At 38.3% G+C, this 20,710-nt stretch overlaps 1 protein-coding gene and 1 pseudogene across 1 annotated transcript in view; both read left to right on the top strand.

Annotated features, from left to right (window-relative positions):
* CNTNAP4 (contactin associated protein family member 4) overlaps window positions 1-20,710 on the top strand; it is a 251,334-nt gene that overhangs the window by 156,295 nt on the left and 74,329 nt on the right. The window contains exons 9-12 of the mRNA XM_049622706.1: window positions 2,041-2,190; window positions 7,822-7,993; window positions 14,485-14,591; window positions 17,910-18,029. Of these exons, the coding sequence (XP_049478663.1) occupies window positions 2,041-2,190; window positions 7,822-7,993; window positions 14,485-14,591; window positions 17,910-18,029 (549 nt within the window). The remainder of the gene's footprint in view (window positions 1-2,040; window positions 2,191-7,821; window positions 7,994-14,484; window positions 14,592-17,909; window positions 18,030-20,710) is intronic.
* LOC125916644 (40S ribosomal protein SA-like) lies at window positions 2,745-4,063 on the top strand (annotated as a pseudogene).

A 20,710-nucleotide genomic window follows, 5' to 3' on the forward strand; every position in this document is an offset into this window, starting at 1 on the left:
CCTAACAGAGCTTCTACACATTTTCTGTCTGAAAAATAGCTGGTCAAAAATAGCTGAGGAAGTAAAGAAGTTGTACATTGTACATAGTAACAGAAAAGAGGCCATGACCTTTGGGTTTAATAGAGTACTCATAGTTTAGTTTACTAATTTGATCCATAAAGTCATACAGCATTGAGTATTCAATGGATATAAAAAACCTTGATGGTTAATCCACAATAGAGGTGCTTAGACTCCACCTGTCTGCTCATGTTCAACCACCGACAGACTTAATTCCCTTTAAGAAGGAAAGGGCTAACTCATGTCATGGATTCATGACACAGGAGCTTCAGTGGGAGGGATGGGAGGTTATTTTTTAGAAGTGATGAGAAAACTTTGATTTTTGATTCGTGTGAATTTTGGTCATATATATCATCTTGGGAACTCCAGGGAAAATATAAAAATGAACAAAACCCACAATTTTCCATGATGAAAAAATTACTGTCGATATATTGGGGTAGTTTCAGCCCTTCCCCATATGTATACAAAAAAATAGGAGTATCCTTAGAGTTGTATATATGGAGTTGATTCTCATTCTTTGCAGTAGTTCTATTGTAGAAAGTCACTGTGGACACTGCATTAACAAACACTGAACCATCACTCCTAGAATTAATGGGGTTAGGTTCCTGTGACTTTCTGGTCACAACATTTTTGTCAACCAGTCAATCCATAACCTTGTTTTATGTGTGATTCTGTTTAAAGATACCTTATTTCATATATATTGTTGATCCATTAACATTGAACTCATGGTCAACTGCACTATAAGCAATGGCTGAGTGAAGTTCATCGAGCATGTGTGTTTTCTCTGTGAGACACATCACAGCCTTCTTGCATGTAGTAACACCAAACCTGTACTTTGTCACTAGGACTGATATCTTTTTTTTTTTTTTTAGTTTATTTTGAGAGAGAGAATGTGCATGTACATGAGCGGGGTTGGGGTAGAGAGAGAAGGGGAGAGAGAGAGAATCCCCAGCAGGCTCTGCACTGTCAGGGGCTTGATCTCACCAACCCCTGGGATCATGACTTGAGCTGAAATCATGACCCATGTCACTCAAGTGACTGAGCCACCCAGGTGCCCCCTGAGGTCTTTTAAATTGCAAAATCACCAACCAAAAGCACAAAAAGTTGGAAAACGTGTTTACATACGACAGCTGAAACAAGTGTCATCTCCTTGTTTAACCTCAGCTGGAAACGTGTGTCCATCCACTCCGTTTTTCCACTGTTCTATACACATTTCTGTGAATGATTCCAGAGATGCCCTGAGTATTGATTTGGGGGTTACAAAAACATTATGGTGACTTAGGTGGATTTGCAAATCCTCTGCACTATGAGGATCGACTATGTAAATGGGGTTTTACACACTGCTGTATTTATTTATTTATATATTTTTATGTTTATTTATTTATGAGAGGGACACAGCACGTGAGCAGGGGAAGGGTGGGGAGAGAGGGAAAGAGAGAGAATCCCAAGCAGGCTCCGTGCTGCCAGCCCAGAGCCTGACGTGGGGCTTGAACTCGTAAAACCGTGAGATCATGACCTGAGCCGAAACCAAGAGTCAGACCCTTAACCGACTGAACTGCCCAGGTGCCCCCACACTGCTTTATTTTTTAACTTTGTATTATATGGGCAAACTTTCAATATTAATTATAGTCTCTCCCAATATTTTTGTAATGATTGACTTGATATACTTTGCTAAATATATAAAATGATTACACACAAATGTAAAAAAAAAAAAAAAAAGCAGATAAATCGTTTTATTGGGTTAGACTTTGCCCAGTGTTGGGGATTTTGTTCCCTTTATTGAGACCCTCAGAAAGGAATCATATACTATTTTCCCCAAGAGGGTACCCACTTGTCTCCTCTTCCTGTCTTTTGGTTTCCTTTTGTTAACATAAGGGAGTGCTGTGCTTGATTGGGTGATGTGTATATTGCTGTTCCTAACCAACGGCTTATGCTGTTCCCTGTTGAGAGATAACTCTTTTAACTGATTTTTATCTCCCCTAGGTGTTGGATTAAATGATGGGCAGTGGCATTCCATCTCCTTATCTGCCAAAAGGAATCACTTGAGTGTGGTAGTGGATGGCCAGGTGGCCTCTGTTGCTTCTTCCCTGGGGTCTGAGCAGACTTATTCAGGTGGCACCTATTATTTTGGAGGTAAGAGAAGAGGTCAGGCCATATGGGACACTGACCCATATTTGCAGTTACTTCCCCTTTTGTCCTGGAGATGTCATCATTTTAACGAATGTCAATAGTATGGAATAATGTCTCCCTCTCGTTGAGCATGGAAATGTTGAGTGAATCAAGATGACCGACTATGGCCTAAAAGGCCTTTCTTAGAGATGGATTTACTTATGTTTACAATTTCTGCATGAGAATGACTGCAAATTAGCCACCCTCTTCAGTTCTTACTTTCGAACTTTGTTATATTTTCTTAGTGTTAAATGGTTCTTATATGACTTTTTCAGATTTTTATGGCCTGGTTTTATTGCAGTATTTTCCTGAACGTGGCTCTTAGCTCCTCTGGAGCATCCTTATTGCTTTCCTACTGTCCAATGCAGAAGGGCAATATTATGCCAATGGCAAATAATCTAACTCAATTAGCCATAGAAACCTCTGCTCATCGCTAAGTAATAATGCACTGATACTGTGGATGAAATTAGGGCATCAACCTTCAACACCAGGTCATCTCTCTAAGAGAACAAAGACACATGAAGCGTTTACCTGCCCAGGGGATGTTTGATTGAACTAAAAGTTTGGAAAAGAAAACCTTGGAAATGGAAATGAATCTTTAGCGTGGAAAATTAAAATCAAAGGTGATTTGCCATTAGAAAGGCAAAGGTGTAAAACTGTTAATAGTAAGACTTATTTCTAATCTTGACTTGGTATGTTTTTTATTGCTGCAGTTTTGAATTTTAACAGTCCTTCTGTCTAGAATCACTTTTGAATTTGGTGGCAAGTAGCCCAATCTTTATGATTCATCAGTAAAATACAAATTCCTTTCTAGGAGTTGACAGTAAGCACACAGACCATGCCTCATTCGGCTGATATTAACACTTTCAAACAAACACTTTCCATGCTACCCAAGGAGGGGTCTATATGGCGTTGCTCTGTGTTCCCACCATAACTTAAAGGGAAACTTTCACAAAGTCCAGAGCCCTCGATGTCCTACAATTGAAGGAGGAGGATGCCGTCAAATTTTCGCAGCAGGAACCCGTGTGGGTGGCACCAACCTTGACTTGCAAGTGGAACGACAGTACATCTACAAAAGGAAAGGTGATGGCGTCTACATCATGAATCTGAAGAGAATTTGGGAGAAGCTTCTGCTGGCAGCTCGTGCGCCATTGTTGCTGATGAAAACCTGGCTGATGTTAGCGTCCTATCATACAGGAATCCTGGCCACCAAGCTGGGCTGAAGTGTTCTGCCCCTGGAGCCGCTCCTGTTGCTGGCCACTTCACCCCTGGAACCTCCACTAACCAGATCCAGGCAGCCTTCCAGGAGCTGAGACTTCTGGTTATTAATTGCAGGGCTGACCACCAGTCTCTCACAGAGGTGTCTTATATTAACCTGCCTACCATCGCTCTGTGTAGCACAAACTCCCCTCTCCGCCCTGTGGACATCGCCATCCGTTGTCACGACAAGGGAGCTCGCTCAGTGGGCCTGATGTATTGGACGCTGGCCTGGGAAGTTCTGTGCACGTGTGGTGCCATTACCCACAACACCCGTAGGAAGTCGTGTCTGGTCTCTACTTCTACAGAGATCCTGAAGAGATTGAAAAGGAGGAGCAGATTGCTGCTGAAAAGACTGTGACCAAAGAGGAATTTCAGGGTGAATGGGCTGCTCCAGTGCCTGAGTTCACTGCCACTCACCCTGAAGTCACAGACTGGTCCTGAAGGTGGGCGGGTGCCCTCTGTGCCTGTTTGGCATTTCCCTACTGACTCGGGCGCTCAGCCTGCTGCTGAAGACTGGTCCACAGCTCCTCCTGCTCAGGTGACTGAATGGGCAGGAACCAGCACTGAGTGGTCTTAAGCTGCTCTTCCACAAAAGCCAACGAAATGGAAATAAGGTGGATGGAAAGTAAAAAATTTCTTAAAAAAAAAAAAAAAAAGAGAACAAACAAACAAAACCCCCTACATAATCCATTACTGTGAATGGCAGCATAGTGGCAACAATCCCAAAAGATGTAATTGGCTTCTTTAGCGAGATTTGTACATTTCTGAACCAACTTGTTTATTAAACCTCATGGAATATATGATTGATTTTCTGGGAATCCATAGGAGCACATTCCTTTAATAAATGGTAAGATCTAGAGAACAAATTAACTAAGAGCTTTCACTTCAACAGAAAAGATTTAGAAGCACTAAAAGAGATTTTAAAAACACGCATATTGTTAAGTGTGGAAAAAAAAAGAGTAGATAAAAATGACTGGATTGGATAAAAGTGTAAATCATGAAAATAGAATCATCATTCTTTCAGTATTTTTCATCCTTTATGTTCATATTTAATAATGCCTACCTATTTTTGTGGAAATTTTTATTGCTATTATTCATTCTGTAATATTTTTTTATGGTGAAACCTACATCACATGTGCACTCTGTAATTTTGCTTGTTTTTATTATGATACACACCATTTTATTTAAATAAACTTTTAATCTTTGAATACTTTTAGATTTATCAAAAAGCTGCAAAGATACCCAGAGTTCCCATACCCCCTGAACCCAGTGTCCTCGGTTGCTCACATCTTACATCATGTGTGCATTTTAAAGCATATTAATTAGAATGCTGTGCATATCTACATGTGCATTTCCCAGCTTAGAAAGATAATAGTATCAATATCCATTTGTCCCTCCAGGGTCATGTCTCTTCTCCCCAGATAAACACTGTCTCGAATCTGGGGTATTTCTCCCTCTCATGTTCTTTTTAACTGGCATCTATTGAGGTGTTTCTAAGTTCCTAACCAATATACTGTGGAATGTTCCATAATAAAACGCAATCAAGTTCTCGGTTGGTGTCCTTTGGTACCAGAACATTTTGAGCATGAGATTCTACTGATCTCATGCTCTGCAAACTGTAGAGCACCCTGACACTTCCAGGATTGGGAACAAGGGTCCAAAAGAAAGCAGAAGGCCTTCTGCTGCCCAGCTCCCCCCCTCCTCTTCCTGGGTTTGTGCTCCAGAGACTGATAGAGAAGGTCCATCCTTCTGGAAGCTCACTTGGGGCTTTGGGCTGGGAATCCTGGATTCCGGAAGTGGACTGGAAGGGGAGTGGGGTGATCATCTCTTCCCAGTTTTCGCACTGGATGCCCTGAGTCCGAAGGCAAACTGTGACAGTTGTTGACCCTACTGGACCTTCAGCTCTTTGTGCATGAGAGCCCCCTGTATTACTAGGATCTGCTTTATCTAGGTGGAAGGCGCTTCCTAGAGTGTTAATTCTTTAGCCAGTTTATCCTCAAGTGAATAAATGTCCCATGTTCTGAGATGGGATCTTACAAGTTTTCTTCCATTTGTGTCTCAGTTCAGCTGCAAATTTCCGGTGATCTTATCAGCCTACAATCAGCCTAACATGGCTGCCGTGCCCCACTGTTCCACCAGCCCGCATTGTACGTCCATTCTAGGCCCATCTTGAGAGTGACAGTTATATTGGGAGGGGGGCTGCTCAGAAACCACAGCATTCTGCATATGCCATGCCAGATCCCATTATCTGTCCGTCGTTCTCTCCTCTTTCTCCCCCCAGCCCCAGCTGAGTGCTTTTCACAAATTTGGACTGCTTTGTGGTGCATTGTGCCCAGCTTTTATCATTTATAAATTATAAATTTTAAGTCTGGGTTGAGGACAGATAAATGTCTAATTTCTGTATGTTGCCCCATGTGATCTTTGTGCTAAAGAATAACACACTGTGCGGTGCAAACTGGAGGCACTAGACCGTGTGCAGAATTCTCACACCCCCGCTTGTGTAAATCAAGCATTATCCATCCAGTGAACAGGCTAGACCACCGTGAAGTCAAAGCCGACATCTTACTTCTGGTGCAGTGACATCGAGTGATAATTTATCTGTCATCTTCAGAGGTGCTTAACATGCCGACTGCCTCCAGGAATGGATCCATCCATTAATTCAACATTAAGTATTCCCTAGAAATCTTCATATTTTAAAACTTCCATCTCAAACGGATTCAGTGCTGAACCTCTCCTTGCTATTGCAATGTATTCACTTGTGGGTGCCTGTTATCATAGACTAATGAGACTAACCTGGCTTGAACCTTTCTTTATTCTTAGAATCTCTTGCTTATTAAACATCGTAGCTAGGAATACAGAGTTCCTCATGGTACGACAATGTGCTTTCTGAAAGTTCCATCATCTTTCTTGGTGACTGAGTTTGCTTAGTTTTATTCCCTGCAGGCATATTGCAAAATTTATTTTATTCTGAGATAGTTTGAAATGTGTCAGGAAACACTACCTGGAGAAAAGGAGATTAGCAGAGCTGTTTATATTCCTGGCATATTGTAGTCACCCCCAAATATTGTTGAACTATTATCGTCTCAGTTGTTACTTTAACATTCTTAATTGGTTAATAAGTCATCTAGAAAACATAGCGAGGTTATAATAACCATATCCTATACCACAGAAGAATTTTAAGCACCGAAAACGTGTGTAGTGGCCTGTGCAATAAATTGATACTCAAAGAGCATTCATCACCTTTTCTTGATACATCAAATCTGAAACTTCGGAGTCTCCCTTGGTCAAAATATAATATTTCAGTGTACCTGATAATAGTTTTAAATATGAATCCTGGTCTTCACTTGCCATATAAATGGGTTTTGTTAGGAAAACAAGCATTAAAGGGGAAATATCTTCAGTCACAGTATGTAATTATAATGGAAATTCTCAGGTAGAAAAATAGCGTGGATTGTATTGGAATTAGGAAGTTGCTGATTCATTTCTTATTCTTCGAAACTGTAATAGTGCTTGACAACCATAACGGCAAAGAAAGATTAATGAAAAATACATAAGTATAATATATGTGCTCATACTCCATAAAATTATTTATTTCACTTGGATAGAGAAACACTTAGAACATCATTAAAACTCAGAGAGTAATGGTTAATATTATAGTTCTTTATTATTTAAATAATTAGAAACAGGGCTTAGGTAAGTGTTAGAAAAAATCAATATAAATGGAACATTCTTTTGTGAGTCAAAGGATAAATAAAATCACAGTGAAATGTTTTTGACATTAAGTCATTATGATTTATTAAAATGCATGTGTATATGGCTTTTATATGCATATAAAAATAAAGTATTTAATTAAATAGATGGTTGGTAATTTTATCCCAAGTCAATATAACTCCTTTCCCAAATAGTTTCAAATACCAAGGTATTTCATAGTTATTGATTTATCTTTTCTTATGTGCAGTGCATATTTTCAATCTTTATGCCTTTTTTTGCATTCCAAAAGACTAAGTTCCTATGTTTAACTGTAATACATAATTTAATATTATGTAATAATAATATAGTATAATGATAATTACTGTAACATTATTTCATAAGAATCCTATGGTAGTAATGAGAAATACTTTGTATAAATTGCAGTTTGTCATTTAGATCAAACTAATGATGACTGCAAGGGGCTCTTCCTCCCTCTTTTAATTTTAAGAAAATAATCAAATGGCTACTTCTTTTCTTTTCTTTCTTTCTTTTTTTTTTTCATAATGAAGCAGTCTGTGTACTAACTCCTGATTGATTATGATGTATCCTGACTTACTTTGTTTTGTTTTGTTTTGTTTTGATCAGGTTGTCCTGACAACAGCTTTGGATCCAAATGTAAAAATCCACTTGGTGGATTTCAGGGATGTATGAGACTCATTTCTGTCAGTAACAAGGTGGTGGATCTGATTTCAGTTCAGCAGGGATCCCTTGGAAACTTCAGTGACCTTCAGATAGACTCATGTGGAATCACAGACAGGTACGGATCTCATTTTTTCTTTAACTTGGACCCGTCCATTTTCAAATGTTTGGCAGCATATTAAAACTTATATATAAAATGAACATGTTTTAAAACTCCTTTTCCCACCGTCACCTATTCCACAGGAAATGGATGATAGTCACATTAGCAATAAGAAAAATATGCTTTTAGTTTTATGCTTCGTGTTTCCAGGGATAAAATTTAGGTGGGAGACATGTGACCATGTTATTTATATGTTAACATGCTACCGATTTACAAAAGGTAATGTTGATGCTGCTATAACTTTTATTTACTTTATTTTTATTTTTTAATTTGCATCCAAGTTATTTAGCATAGTGCTGTAATGATTTAAGGAGTAGATTCCAGTGGTTCATCCCCTATGTATATAGCACCCAGTGCTCATCCCAACAAGTGTCCTCCCTAATGCCCCTTACCCATTTACCCCATCCCCCATCCACAACCCCTCCAGCAAGCTTTGGTTTGTTCTCTGTAACTAAAATTCTCTTATGTTTCGTCCTCCTCCTTGTTTTTACATTATTTTTGCTTCCCTTCCCTTATGTTCATCTGTTTTGTCTCTTAAATTCCTCATACAAGTGGAGTCATATGATATTGGTCTTTCTCTGTCTAATTTCACTTGGCATAATATCCTCTAGTTCCATCCACGTAGTTGCAAATGGCAGGATTTCATTCTTTTTTATTGCCGACTAATACTCTATTGTATATATGTACACCACATTTCTTTATCCATTCATCAGTCAGTGGACTTTTGGGCTCTTTCCATACTTTGGTTATTATCAATGGTGCTGTTATAAACATTGGGGTGCATATGCCCCTGTGAAACAGCACAACTGTATCCCTTGGATAAATACCTACTGGTGCAATTTCTGGGTCATAAGATAGTTCTATTTTTAATTTTTTGAGGAACCTCCTTACTGTTTTCCAGAGTGGCTGTGCCAGTTTGCATTCCCACCAGCAGTGCAAAAGATCTCCTCTTTCTCTGCATCCTCGCCAACATCTGTAGTTGCCTGAGTTGTTAATGTTAGCCATTCTGACAGGTGGCAGGTCGTATCTCATTGGGGTTTTGATTTGTATTTCCCTGATGGTGAATGATGTTGAGCATTTTTTCATGTGTTAGCCATCTGGATGTCTTCTTTGGAGAAGTGTCTGTTCATGTCTTTTGCCCATTGCTTCATTGGATTATTTGTTTTTTGGGGTGTTGAGTTTGATAAATTCTTTATAGATTTTGGATACTAACCCTTTATTTGATATGTCACTTGCAAATATCTTCTTCCATTCTTTCAGTTCCCTTTTAGTTTTGCTGATTGTTTCCTTTGCTGTGCAGATGGTTTTTATTTTGATGAGGTCCCAATAGTTCATGTTTGCTTTTGTTTCCCTTGCCTCCAGACACGTGTTGAGTAAGAAGTTGCCGCGGCAGTGCTGCTATAATTTTAGACGAGTATAAATGTATCAAAAAAATATCATTAAACTCAATAAATTAGTAGATTCTAACAGTAGTATTGATCAGCACGTACCAGTAAGTCAGAGACCTATGTGGCTGGTTATCAAAATGTCTTTTGCTTCTCTGACAGCTGACTAATATTTTCAGTGGCATAGCAGTTCCACGGTTGCTCTGCTCCTAATGTGTACCTTTAACAGCACATTACTGTCTTCTCTGCAGGGAAAATAAAAAGGAACCCCTCCTTTGGAAAAGTTTGGAACTATAGCATTGATCAAGGTATAAACATGATCCAGTAGTTTCATTAGGAGCTCTAGCACAGGACATGATCGCATAAGGTTTGGGAGTTAATTGTAGAGGACAGGTAAATTTTAAAATAACAATTGATAGTTAATAATTAAAAAGTACTTTTAGGCATGGGCAACGATAGCCAAATAATCTTGCCAGTCATGTTTTAATATGAAGGTTGTTAATTTTAATTATTGAGTTTAATGGAATGTCATGGTCATTGCGGATAAAAAAATTAAACATTGTGCCAGGCTTAGCTCCTACCCTGTAGAGGTGTTCAATATATATTTTGAATAAATATAAATACTGAGCTTTAAAAATAACTTTTGATTTGCATGAGACATTTTATCAACATAAACGTATATATTATATCTGTTATTATATATGATGTGTGTTATATCTAATAGACTGTTAGTCTGTCAGTGCCTGTGGATCCTGTTTTGAACACTAATAGGTGTTGTGTTGTGTGTAGAAAAAAAATAATTGTAATCTCATTTAACAATGGATTAAAAGGCCATACTTTCCTCTTTAGGAATATGCATTTATCTATTTAACCCAACTTGTAGCTAAAATAATTCCTTCTATAATGAAAGATGATACGTAAAGGAAGACTTTAGACAGTAAACCTCACTTGGCTTGATTTTGGTACTAAATGACAGTGACCTTCTCCATAGTTATGTCCACATCAGCTCTAGAACCTTCATCCCCATTTGGGGAAGGGCATGCCAGCTCTGAAGAGGTAGGGCTCACTTTCAAGTGGCTAACAATCATTAGGATCTGCGGGGAGATTCAGTCATCCACAATCAGTGATAGTCGTGTTAACCATCTTAGATTGTAGACAATTCCTTTGGTGCTGGTGGATCCACACTTCTCCAAACTGGGTTTCTCCGAAGCTGCCATTTTACCCGAGGAGGCTGGATTGCCTCCTTTCTGGAGATACACACTTGTAAAACAGAGGACTGTGGTTTATAGCCCAGTTGGAGAATGTATGGTTTTAGTACCACACTTTGAGAAGACTTTTCAGAAAGAGTGAGCAAATTGTGGATAGATCGTGGCTATACATGCTTTCTTTTTTTAAGAAAAACTTAAGACTAATAGTAACCCTAGCAGTATTAAAAATAATAGCAAAAATCAAAGTAATTTTTGTGTATGTTTACCTTTTAAATTTCCAAAAGTATTTCTCGACTCATTTTCTTATGTTCAGAAGAAAACGTATATTCATTTATTTTGGTCGTCTATGCTATACCTATTGACATAGCTTCCAAGCATTATTAAATAAAGTCTCTTTTTAAAAAAAATTTGTTTACCAGGCTGTATTCTCAGCACTTAACATGAATTAGTATTTAAGTCTGTGAGTTTGAGTGACTATGTGTAAGGATGATGCAAGTGTGTAAGGAGTCTGGGAATGCATGTGTGAATGACCTACAAGTGTGTGCACGTGTGTGGGAATAGCGTTGATGTGTGTGAGTGTGTGTATATGTACAAGTTAGCATGTGAGGAGCTGTGTGGCGGTGTATGTAAGGATTTGCATGAGTGTGGGAGGTGCTTCTGGATATGTGAGTAAGCTTGTGAACGTGTACGTGTGTGAGAGACTGTGTGTAACGACCATTCTAAAATGAATTTTGCCTATTTATTTTTTAATGTTAAAGATCTCATTGGGTATATTAAATGATTTATGAATTGGACAGTGTCCCATTTAGCAGATAGAGGGGCGCTCCCTAAAATGAATTTTAAATTAATTAATGTGTATTTAAAGTAACCCTCACAAAACACCCTTAGAGTCTCTTCCTGGTAGTGTTTGTTTCTTGTAAATCTGAGAGCAGGTGCACAGAGAGGTGAGGTTGGCTAAGAGGACGCAGCTCAGGAGAGAGCCCGCATCCGATCTCAGCGCTCTGGGGCTGGCCAGGTCCCACTGAAATGTCTGCCTGCCAAACTGCACAGCCCCCTGGGCGCACATTCACATCTATGGTGGTTCCTATTCAAGGTACATATAATAAACACATAATTTGATGGTTTAATACATTGCAGTGAAAAATAAACAGGAACATGAAAAATATACTTAAAAATCTGACAGGAACGTAAACAAATGTAGCTCCTTTTTTACTGTAACTTTAAGTTGGATCAGATCTACATGTAAAGGTGTACATATATTTACACACATGCTCACACTCACCTTTGTACGGTCATTCGCACATACTCTTTACACACAGACGAACAGCCTTTCATACGTGTGTACACATTTGTGTGCTCACTCACACGCTTCCAAAGCTTTACCACATCCAGTCTTTACAATACACTCTTTATATGCACATTCTGGCGCCTCCTTACTTACTAATCCACGCACATGCACACACACATGCGCACACTTACAAGAACATTCCCACACCCCTTACACACTCACATCTCCCTTATCCACATTCACACATGCACACTCACCTAGAAGCCCTGCCCCTGTCCTCTATGGACATACAGGGGAAGTGACCCTAAGTCAGAAATCTGGGTGCCTGAAGGCCGAGGGAGGCCAGTCCCTCGGCGAGGTGAGGACAGAACCACAAAGGGGGCTGCTGTCCGTATCCCCGGCCCATTATGAACAGCGAAAATAATGACAAATATCAACAGAAAAGTGTTGGAGGCTACAGAGAATGACTAAGGAAAGAGAAGAGCGTAAATTGTTGAGAACACTGAATGAAAAGCAGTCCTTCACTCTACAGTGTAATTTACTCTAGGTTACTTACTAGTTGTCAGGAGAGGCTACTACACGGTGAATTTCAACACCACCCACAATCCAGTCTTCACATTGTACTTAAAAGAGGCGAAAAGTCAGGTCTAACAAGAATCAAGGAAAATGAATTCAATATCTTTCAGCAGCAGCAAATCAAATAGAAACGGCACATGTATCACTGATTATTCATTCTTTAGGATCTTAGGTATAGCCACTTATATCTTTTAAAGCATGGCTGAGGTCCGTGAGCCTGCTGTCCTTTTCTTTTCTGATCACCAACTAGGATTTGTCGTGTCTTAAGTTTTTTAATCTACCTCTTTCTTCTAGATTGTTACTGATCTGAAATGCTTAAAAAAATACGTACAGCATGAAACATTCCTGAATGGATTCCTGTGAATCTATAAAAATACTAAAATATATATAAACTTAATTGGCGTAGAAAGATGCCCACTATTTATTTGTGAATCCTTAAGAAGGAGGTTGGAAAATAACATACGATTTTATTTATGAACATAATCACACACACAAAGGCATATATACGTTTATATATGCATGCACATGCATGTATATATTTGTAATGGTGATTTTTATATATTAGATTATAAACCATATTTCTCCTCTGCTGTGTCCTGGGTTGTTTGATTTTTTGTACAGTGGATATCTGTTTTTTATAATCAGGAAAATTCACTGGCATTGTTTTCAGTTAAAATTGGAGAAATCCTATGAGCAGAACACAAAGTTCCCATCCTTAGTTTTAATAAAGGAGGTGGCAGAAACCCCAAGCATGAATATATTCTTGATAGGCTTTGCAGTTTAATTTTTTGTTTGGGAGTAATGGCGAGCATTTCAAACTTTGGTCTCAATAGATCTTTCCATATCAATACTGAAAAGCATCCATAATCTGATCAGGGCTCTTCAGGTCGATACCAGAAGCTCCCCAAGTTTTTTGGCCACAGTGCCTTATATAGTTCAGTAATTTTTTCATAGTGTTCCAAGCCAAAAGATATAACTAACACCTTCATTTAAGATGTAACTTAGGTCCAAACAACTTTATAGATATGTCCTAAAATTTAGTAAGCCTTTGAAAATGGAATATACATACATAATATATATTGTAACTTATATATGTAGATTATATATATGTATATATATAATTTGAAAAATATTTTAATTTTATTTTGAATTCAACACAGCTACTTCACAATTACACGTGTTTATCTGTTGAGTATTGCACAACTTTTCAAAACTTGGGATCAGGTCAGACACTGCCACCCTCATTTTTGTTCAACACTGATTTCACATGGTTTCACATGGTTTCAGTTTTTTAGCAACTACTGAAAACCCAGGTTCTTAAATATGGGACATCATTGAAAGGAATGTATTATGATCTAATGTTGACATTGAACTACCTCAAGCAGGAAATTGTGCAAGTTTGGGCAGATATTGAGTATGCCTGTATTTCTCTGGAAAAGTTCAAATATCCTGGGAGCCCCTGTGAGTTCCATTCAGCATCCTAGAGCACCCCAACACACTGCTATGAATTTGTGTGCCTGTCCAATGAAACTTCAACATTCCTAGAGGTATTCACTCTACTCAAAAAGTGAATAAAGATGTCCCTCCGTCTTACTTCTTTTCTTCTCTCTTTTTTATTCTTGTTTCTTTAAATATTCAGTGTAGGAAATCAATAAGATTGAGTGTTGTTATTTTATGTAAGCTATTGGTATTTCTGGCAGCATATTGAATTAGTGTTATGTTTACTTAGGGAAAAGAAAGTGCTCTGATGTAGCAGGACATGTTGAAAATTAAGCAGTCACAACCAACGAGAATTGGTTGAAATCTGATGCAGCTATTGATCTAAGGTTTGGTTCTGTGATTAAAGCACCTTAATGACAGACTGAATAACCATTAGTCATGTTAAATTTACCCTTTCTGGTACTGTGGACATTCTTCTCTCACATGACCATGACCAACAGTTTATGACAGCTCAAAATGAAAAGTAGTGATTGTATCTGCACCTTTTTGTAGGTGTTTGCCCAACTACTGTGAACATGGCGGTGAATGTTCCCAGTCCTGGAATACCTTTCACTGCAACTGTGCAAACACTGGCTACACGGGAGCTACTTGCCACAACTGTAAGCCGAACACACTTGCTTCTTCTTGCCTCTGTTCCGATTTCCTTGTTCCATTTCCCTTTTCGTGGCTGTGCGCATATATGTCCGTGGATTGGAACGTGCAGGCCTGAATTTTAGCATCCAGTTGATTCCTAGTTTATTTTAAATCCATACCTCTTTGCACAAAGTTGTTGAAGTAGCTTATAGAAGTAGGTAACATAAAACAGGATAGAAAAGAGTAGGAGAGCTGGCAAAGGAGAAATGTATATCGAAAAAAATAAAAGGCAGCTAAGGATAAATATAAATAGTGAATAAACATAGATAATGAATAAATAATAAGTAATACAGAATGAGTAATCCTTAAATTCTCATAACCCCGTTAGTGAGAATAATGAAATAAGCATGGCAGGTAACGATGTTAATCATAATAGTTCATTTTATTGAATGTTTTCTAAATGCAGGTACTGATATAATATTTTATATGTCCCAATTCATTGAATTCTGATGTTCCAAATTCACTGAATTAGTAGGTTACTATTATTATCCCTAGTTTACTCATGAAATAACAGAGAGAGACTAATCACCTTGCCCAAGGCCCCTTCAATAACTGAGGGACACTGAGTATGTGAACTCTTGGAATTGTGCTTCAGAGCCTGGGAGCACAACCAATAAATACTCTATGTATATTATAAACCACGCAGGTTTTCTGATGAAGTGTTTGCATGCATTGTAAGTAAGACTGATATGCCATTTTGATGTCCGCTTTTTCAGTACATAGGACGGGGAGATCTAAACGCCCATTTTTCTCTCCCACTTTTTCACATTATTACAGACACTGCTGAGCGACCTCTCTCCTACTACGATGTCCCATAGCCTTGACCTCAGGCGAGGGTGTTCTATGCAGTCATCAGTCTCTCCATTCGCAGTCTCTTCACCGTGTGCTACTTTTACTCCTGTCGGAGTGGAGAGTTAGCATCCCGGGCTCCCAGCCCTGCAGGTTCTGGAAGGGACCCTCAGAGGTCCTGATTCGGGGCTGAGGAGGGCGTGAGCGGGAGGGGCTCCTGGTGTCACCCTCAAGCCTGCACCACTGCAGCCAGGGTCATTCTTAGGCATCAGCTTATGTTCGCATCATGAAGGATGCCTACTGTTGCGAAGGCCACGCCTCACTGTAACTAGAGACCAAGTTACTTGAGCCAGGTCCAGTAGCAGAAGGCCAGTCTAGTTGACTTTTTCCACCATCTTCCTAATTGTAGTAACTCCCAACAAAACGCTAATTCAATGTGTTTTAATTGACCCTTTGTTTGTAATTGTTATGAATGAATCTAAATATTTACAGTCTGAGGGAAAAAAACTGGTTGATAAAGTATTTTTGTTTATGGCCACATTTTGCTCTAAGCATGGAGTTAACTTACTAGGTTCTTGAACAGGTAGTCCAAATGGAGCTGAAGGGTTTTGGCCAATAAACATTCTGAGAAATGGGGCCAGGAGGACAAACTTGGTTGTAGTGAAGTCTTCGCTGTCGTTAGCATAAATAGAGAACGGGGCAGGGATGGAGTCTTTAAAAGGTTTTATTAGAAAATAATATGTTATAAACATTCATATTATAAAGAGTCAAGCAATACACACGAAGCAAATGTACTCCCAATTACCATCATGGAGTCATGTGTCCTTTCTTTTTCAAAGTTTATTTATTTATTTTGAGAGAGAGAGAGTACGAATAGGGTAAGGGCAGAGAAAGAGGGGAAGAGAGGGAATCCCAAGCAGGCTCTGCACTATCACTGCAGAGCCTGACATGGGGCTCGAACCCGTAAACTGTGAGATCACTACTTCAGCCAAAATCAAGTCAGATAGTTAACCAACTGAGCCATCCAGGCACCTCAATCATGTGTCCTTTCTAATACCAACCCTGACTCTCAAGTTATGTATATCTCCTGCCAACCGCCTTCAAAGAATTTATGAACGTATGTATATGTGTGCAGAAGTGAATAAAATAACCATTTTTACATGCCTGTTTCACTGCACAAAATATAAATGTGACTAGAAAACAACCCATGCTTAAATTCTTGTCTGTGTAATATATAATAGGAACAAAATAAAACCATCAGAAGGTGGAGGTATAGGGAAGTAAATTTGTATGATTATCTGAAATTTCAGTAACATTGAGCAAATTAGTTAACATTATTTCATATTGCCTAAAAAGTCATTAACATAATTTTCCAAAATTTAGACTAGATCAAGGAAGGACATTCAGGGTATGACTTATTTCTCATTTCATAAAATCAAAAGCTTTATGAAAATTATCAGTACATTTGACCAAGTGTTCAATGCGATGTGTGTATCATATATAGCTATTAATATCAAAACTTGTACATGGCAAATGTATAATTGTATAATCAAAAACGTCCAATTATGGGGACACCTGGGGGCTCAGTCAGTTAAACATCCATCTCTTGATTTCTTCTCAGGTCATGATCTCATGGTTTCTGGGATCAGGCCCCTTGTTGGGTTCTGCACTGACAGTGTGGAGGCTGCTTGGGATCCTCTCTCCCTGTCTCTGCCTGTCTCCTGCTCATGCTTTCTCTCTCTCAAAGTAAATAAATGAACTTTAAAAAAAAAAACCCATCCAATTATGGATCAAAACATATTGAGAACACTTGAAGGAATATTTAATATAGATATTTCTTCTGCCTCCAGTTTTAATTATCTTAAATTCTCATTACAGAGAATTAGAGAAAGTTTCTTTTGTAAATTACTTTTAAAATTATTGATGAAGAGCTTTGCCGGTCATTATTTTTTTTAAGTAATTTTTGTGAGAAAGGAGAATTGTTACAACATTATTTAAAACCTTTCTATTTCATAATTATTGGATAATAGCAGATTATTTAAGGAGATTACACTATTGTGTTTCAGATGTTAGGTGACGCTAGAATTAGAAATTCCAAAGTGGATGTCACAAGATCCATTTGAATGGATGTCCAAAATGGGTGTTACAGCGTACTTATATGTTAACATTTAAAACACATACTGTCTCTTTTGTTGTTTTACCTAATGTAAAAAAATATTTTTTTATTTTGACTCAGTAATCTCATATTCCTTTAATGACAGAAAGAAATGCCATGCAATTCAACCTCATTCTGCCTTTCTCTATATAACCTACTTTCATCCATATTAGTTATTTTTTTTTAAAAAAAGAATGAGTTTTAAAGTGTGTCCTATCTTTTCTCCCGGTCAGTAATGTACATATTACATTTCAGCACTTGGAGTGTTTTGTGTCCAAATTAGAACTTCAGAGATTCATTTTATACTATTCCATTTATGATGGTCCATTTTTTTTTACAGCTATCTATGAGCAGTCATGTGAATCCTATAAGCACAGAGGAAATACTTCAGGGTTTTACTATATAGATACAGATGGAAGTGGTCCCCTGGAACCCTTTCTTCTATATTGCAATATGACTGGTGAGTTAATCAATTTTCATTTAATAGTTAAATTTGCATGAAGCTTTAAACACACAAAATTAAAATGAAACCAGTAGAAAGTTGGCCTAATTTGCAACTTGATTAAAATGTATATTGTTCAGCGAAAGAGCTCAACATAAATCTTTAAAAAATAGTTTAATGGTAATGATTTAAAATGTTTTATTATTTTCAATGAATGCGGTATCTGGGTAGAACATCTAATAATGAAGTATCTTATTAAGTCTCCAAACAAAAAGGACAGACTTTATTTCTCTGAGAAGATTGATACATGTGAAAGCTTTGGAAAATAATTTACTTTTTAAATGTAGGTAAACATAACTTGTATTCTTGAATTTGTTACTTATATACATTTAAATAGGTATTAATAGTCATGGAAAATGTGTTTGATTAAATGCAACATCCACTTATGAAAAGGGAGAAAATGAAAACTCAATAAATTACCAACGGAAGGAAATTTCCTTACTTTGTGAAAGAGCACTCACAAAAAACTCTCCAGCACATTCATACTTCATGGTGAAATATTGAAATCTTTACCTGTGTTACCAGCATTAACACAAGATGCCTGCTATTATCACTCTGTTCACCACTGTATGGGATAGAGGTCCTTGCCAGTGCAATAAAGCAAGAGAAAGAAAGGAAGGATCAAAGTACTGGAAAGGTAGAACTAAGGTTCTCATTATTTGTCCTCAGCCAGGTGATATATTGAGAATATTCTCCATAATTTACAGATAAACTTTAGGGTGATCACTGGGTATCAAGTTAATATAAAAACTAATTTCATGTCTGTATACCAGCAATAAGCAAAATGAAGTTTTAGATTTTATTTTCAATAGCGTAAAAAAATCTCAAATAGAAGGTAATAAATCTAACGAAAGATATGCATGGTTTCTATATAGATAAGGATAAAATGCTTATGAGATAAATTGAAATTCTAACTAGATGGGGAAATGTAAAAATTTCATTGATTGGGAAACTCAGTATAGTATAAATCTCAATTCTTCCCATGTAGGTATTGATTCCGTGAAAATCTTAATTAAAATTCCAGTGGAGTATTTATTTGTTGATATAATTGCTTTGGTGAAAACTGGAACGCAGATTCTAAGATTTATCAGCAGATTTGAAGTGACACGAAGAACCATATGGATAGTTGACTTACTCCAAAGGCATTGATACACAGTGAAGGGAATATGGTGTTTCAACCAGTGGTGCTGGGGAGCCGGCAGGGGGAGGGGCGGGGGTGTATATAAATGTCATAAAAAGGAATCTTGATCTCTGCATCATCAAACCCAAAAAAATGGATTCTGGATGAACTGTGCCGTCTACTGTAGTAGCCACTTGTAACAAATGCCTATTTTGATTCAGTTTTTTTAATGTTTATTTATTATTGACAGAGAGGAGGTTAGAGTGTGAGTGGGGGAGGGACGGAGAGAGAGGGAGACACAGAATCCGAAGCAGGTTCCAGGCTCTGAGCTGTCAGCACAGAGCCCGATACGGGACTCAAACTGACGAACAGTGAGGTCATGCCCTGAGCCGAGGTCGGACACTCAACCGACTGAGCCACCCAAGCGACCCTCGATTCAAATTTAATAAAAACTAATTAATAAAGCTAAATGAATTGAAATACATTTTAAATTTAAATTAATAAAAACAAGATTAAGTTAACCGTCCCGTTTTCCAACCTCACTGGCCATATTTTAACTGCTCAGCATCTGCCTATTCCATCGTGGCCAAAAGTTTACATTGAATAGCTCTGTGTCAGGAAGTCACAGTTTTCTGGAGCAAAACAAACAGAAAAAGGAAATATTAAATTGAAGTAGGAGGTGTTTCAGAGGAAGATTCACTACTTAAAAATCAGGCAGTGACTATCTGGGGCAAGAACCTTCCAGGCAAAGGAAATAGCAAGTGCTAAGTGCCGAGAGCAGTGATCTTCCCAGGTGCTTTCAGAAAACAGCAACAAATCTCGTGTGGTAGGAGTGTGGCAAGTTATCTGGGAGTAGCGGGAGAGCAAGAGAGTCGAGTAAGGCAGGGGCAGGCGGGGAAGTCACGAGGTCCTTACAACAATGTTGTGAAGTCCCTGATATTTACTTTGAATGAGATGAGAAGACACTGGGGACTTTTAAGCACCGATGGATGCACTCTGCCTTCCGTGGGATCATGATGGCTCCAGTGTTGGGAAATGCCCATCTAGGAGCAGGGGTCCACACATACACACACATGCGTATACACGCATACACTCCACAGGCATGGCTATACATAAGATGCAGATCTATGTGTACGTGTGTATAATGTATGTGTCTCTGTATGTCTGTAGTAGGAGTGGAAACCCGCTTGGACAACCAGTTCAAGTAGTGCAAGAATCCAGGCAAGAGGGTGATGGTAGACAATAGCAGTGTGGATGGTGGAGGCAGTTTTGACTTTCTCACCAAGTACGTGTTAGATGTGAGAAAACAAAAGGAAACCAAAATAACACCACGTTTTGGCTTGGGCAGCTGGAGTGGTCGAGTTGCCGACATTTGAGAGGTGGTCAGAAAAGGTTTGAGGGCAAAGACCAGCAGCTCGGTCAGAATTTTACACATGTTGAGTTTGAGATGTCTGTGACACATTCAAAGGAGATACTGAGAAAGGCTGTTGAATGTGGGAGCAAAAGTTCCTTTGGATTA

Source organism: Panthera uncia (assembly GCF_023721935.1).
Source record: "Panthera uncia isolate 11264 chromosome E2 unlocalized genomic scaffold, Puncia_PCG_1.0 HiC_scaffold_20, whole genome shotgun sequence".
Classification (NCBI taxonomy): Eukaryota; Metazoa; Chordata; class Mammalia; order Carnivora; family Felidae; genus Panthera; species Panthera uncia.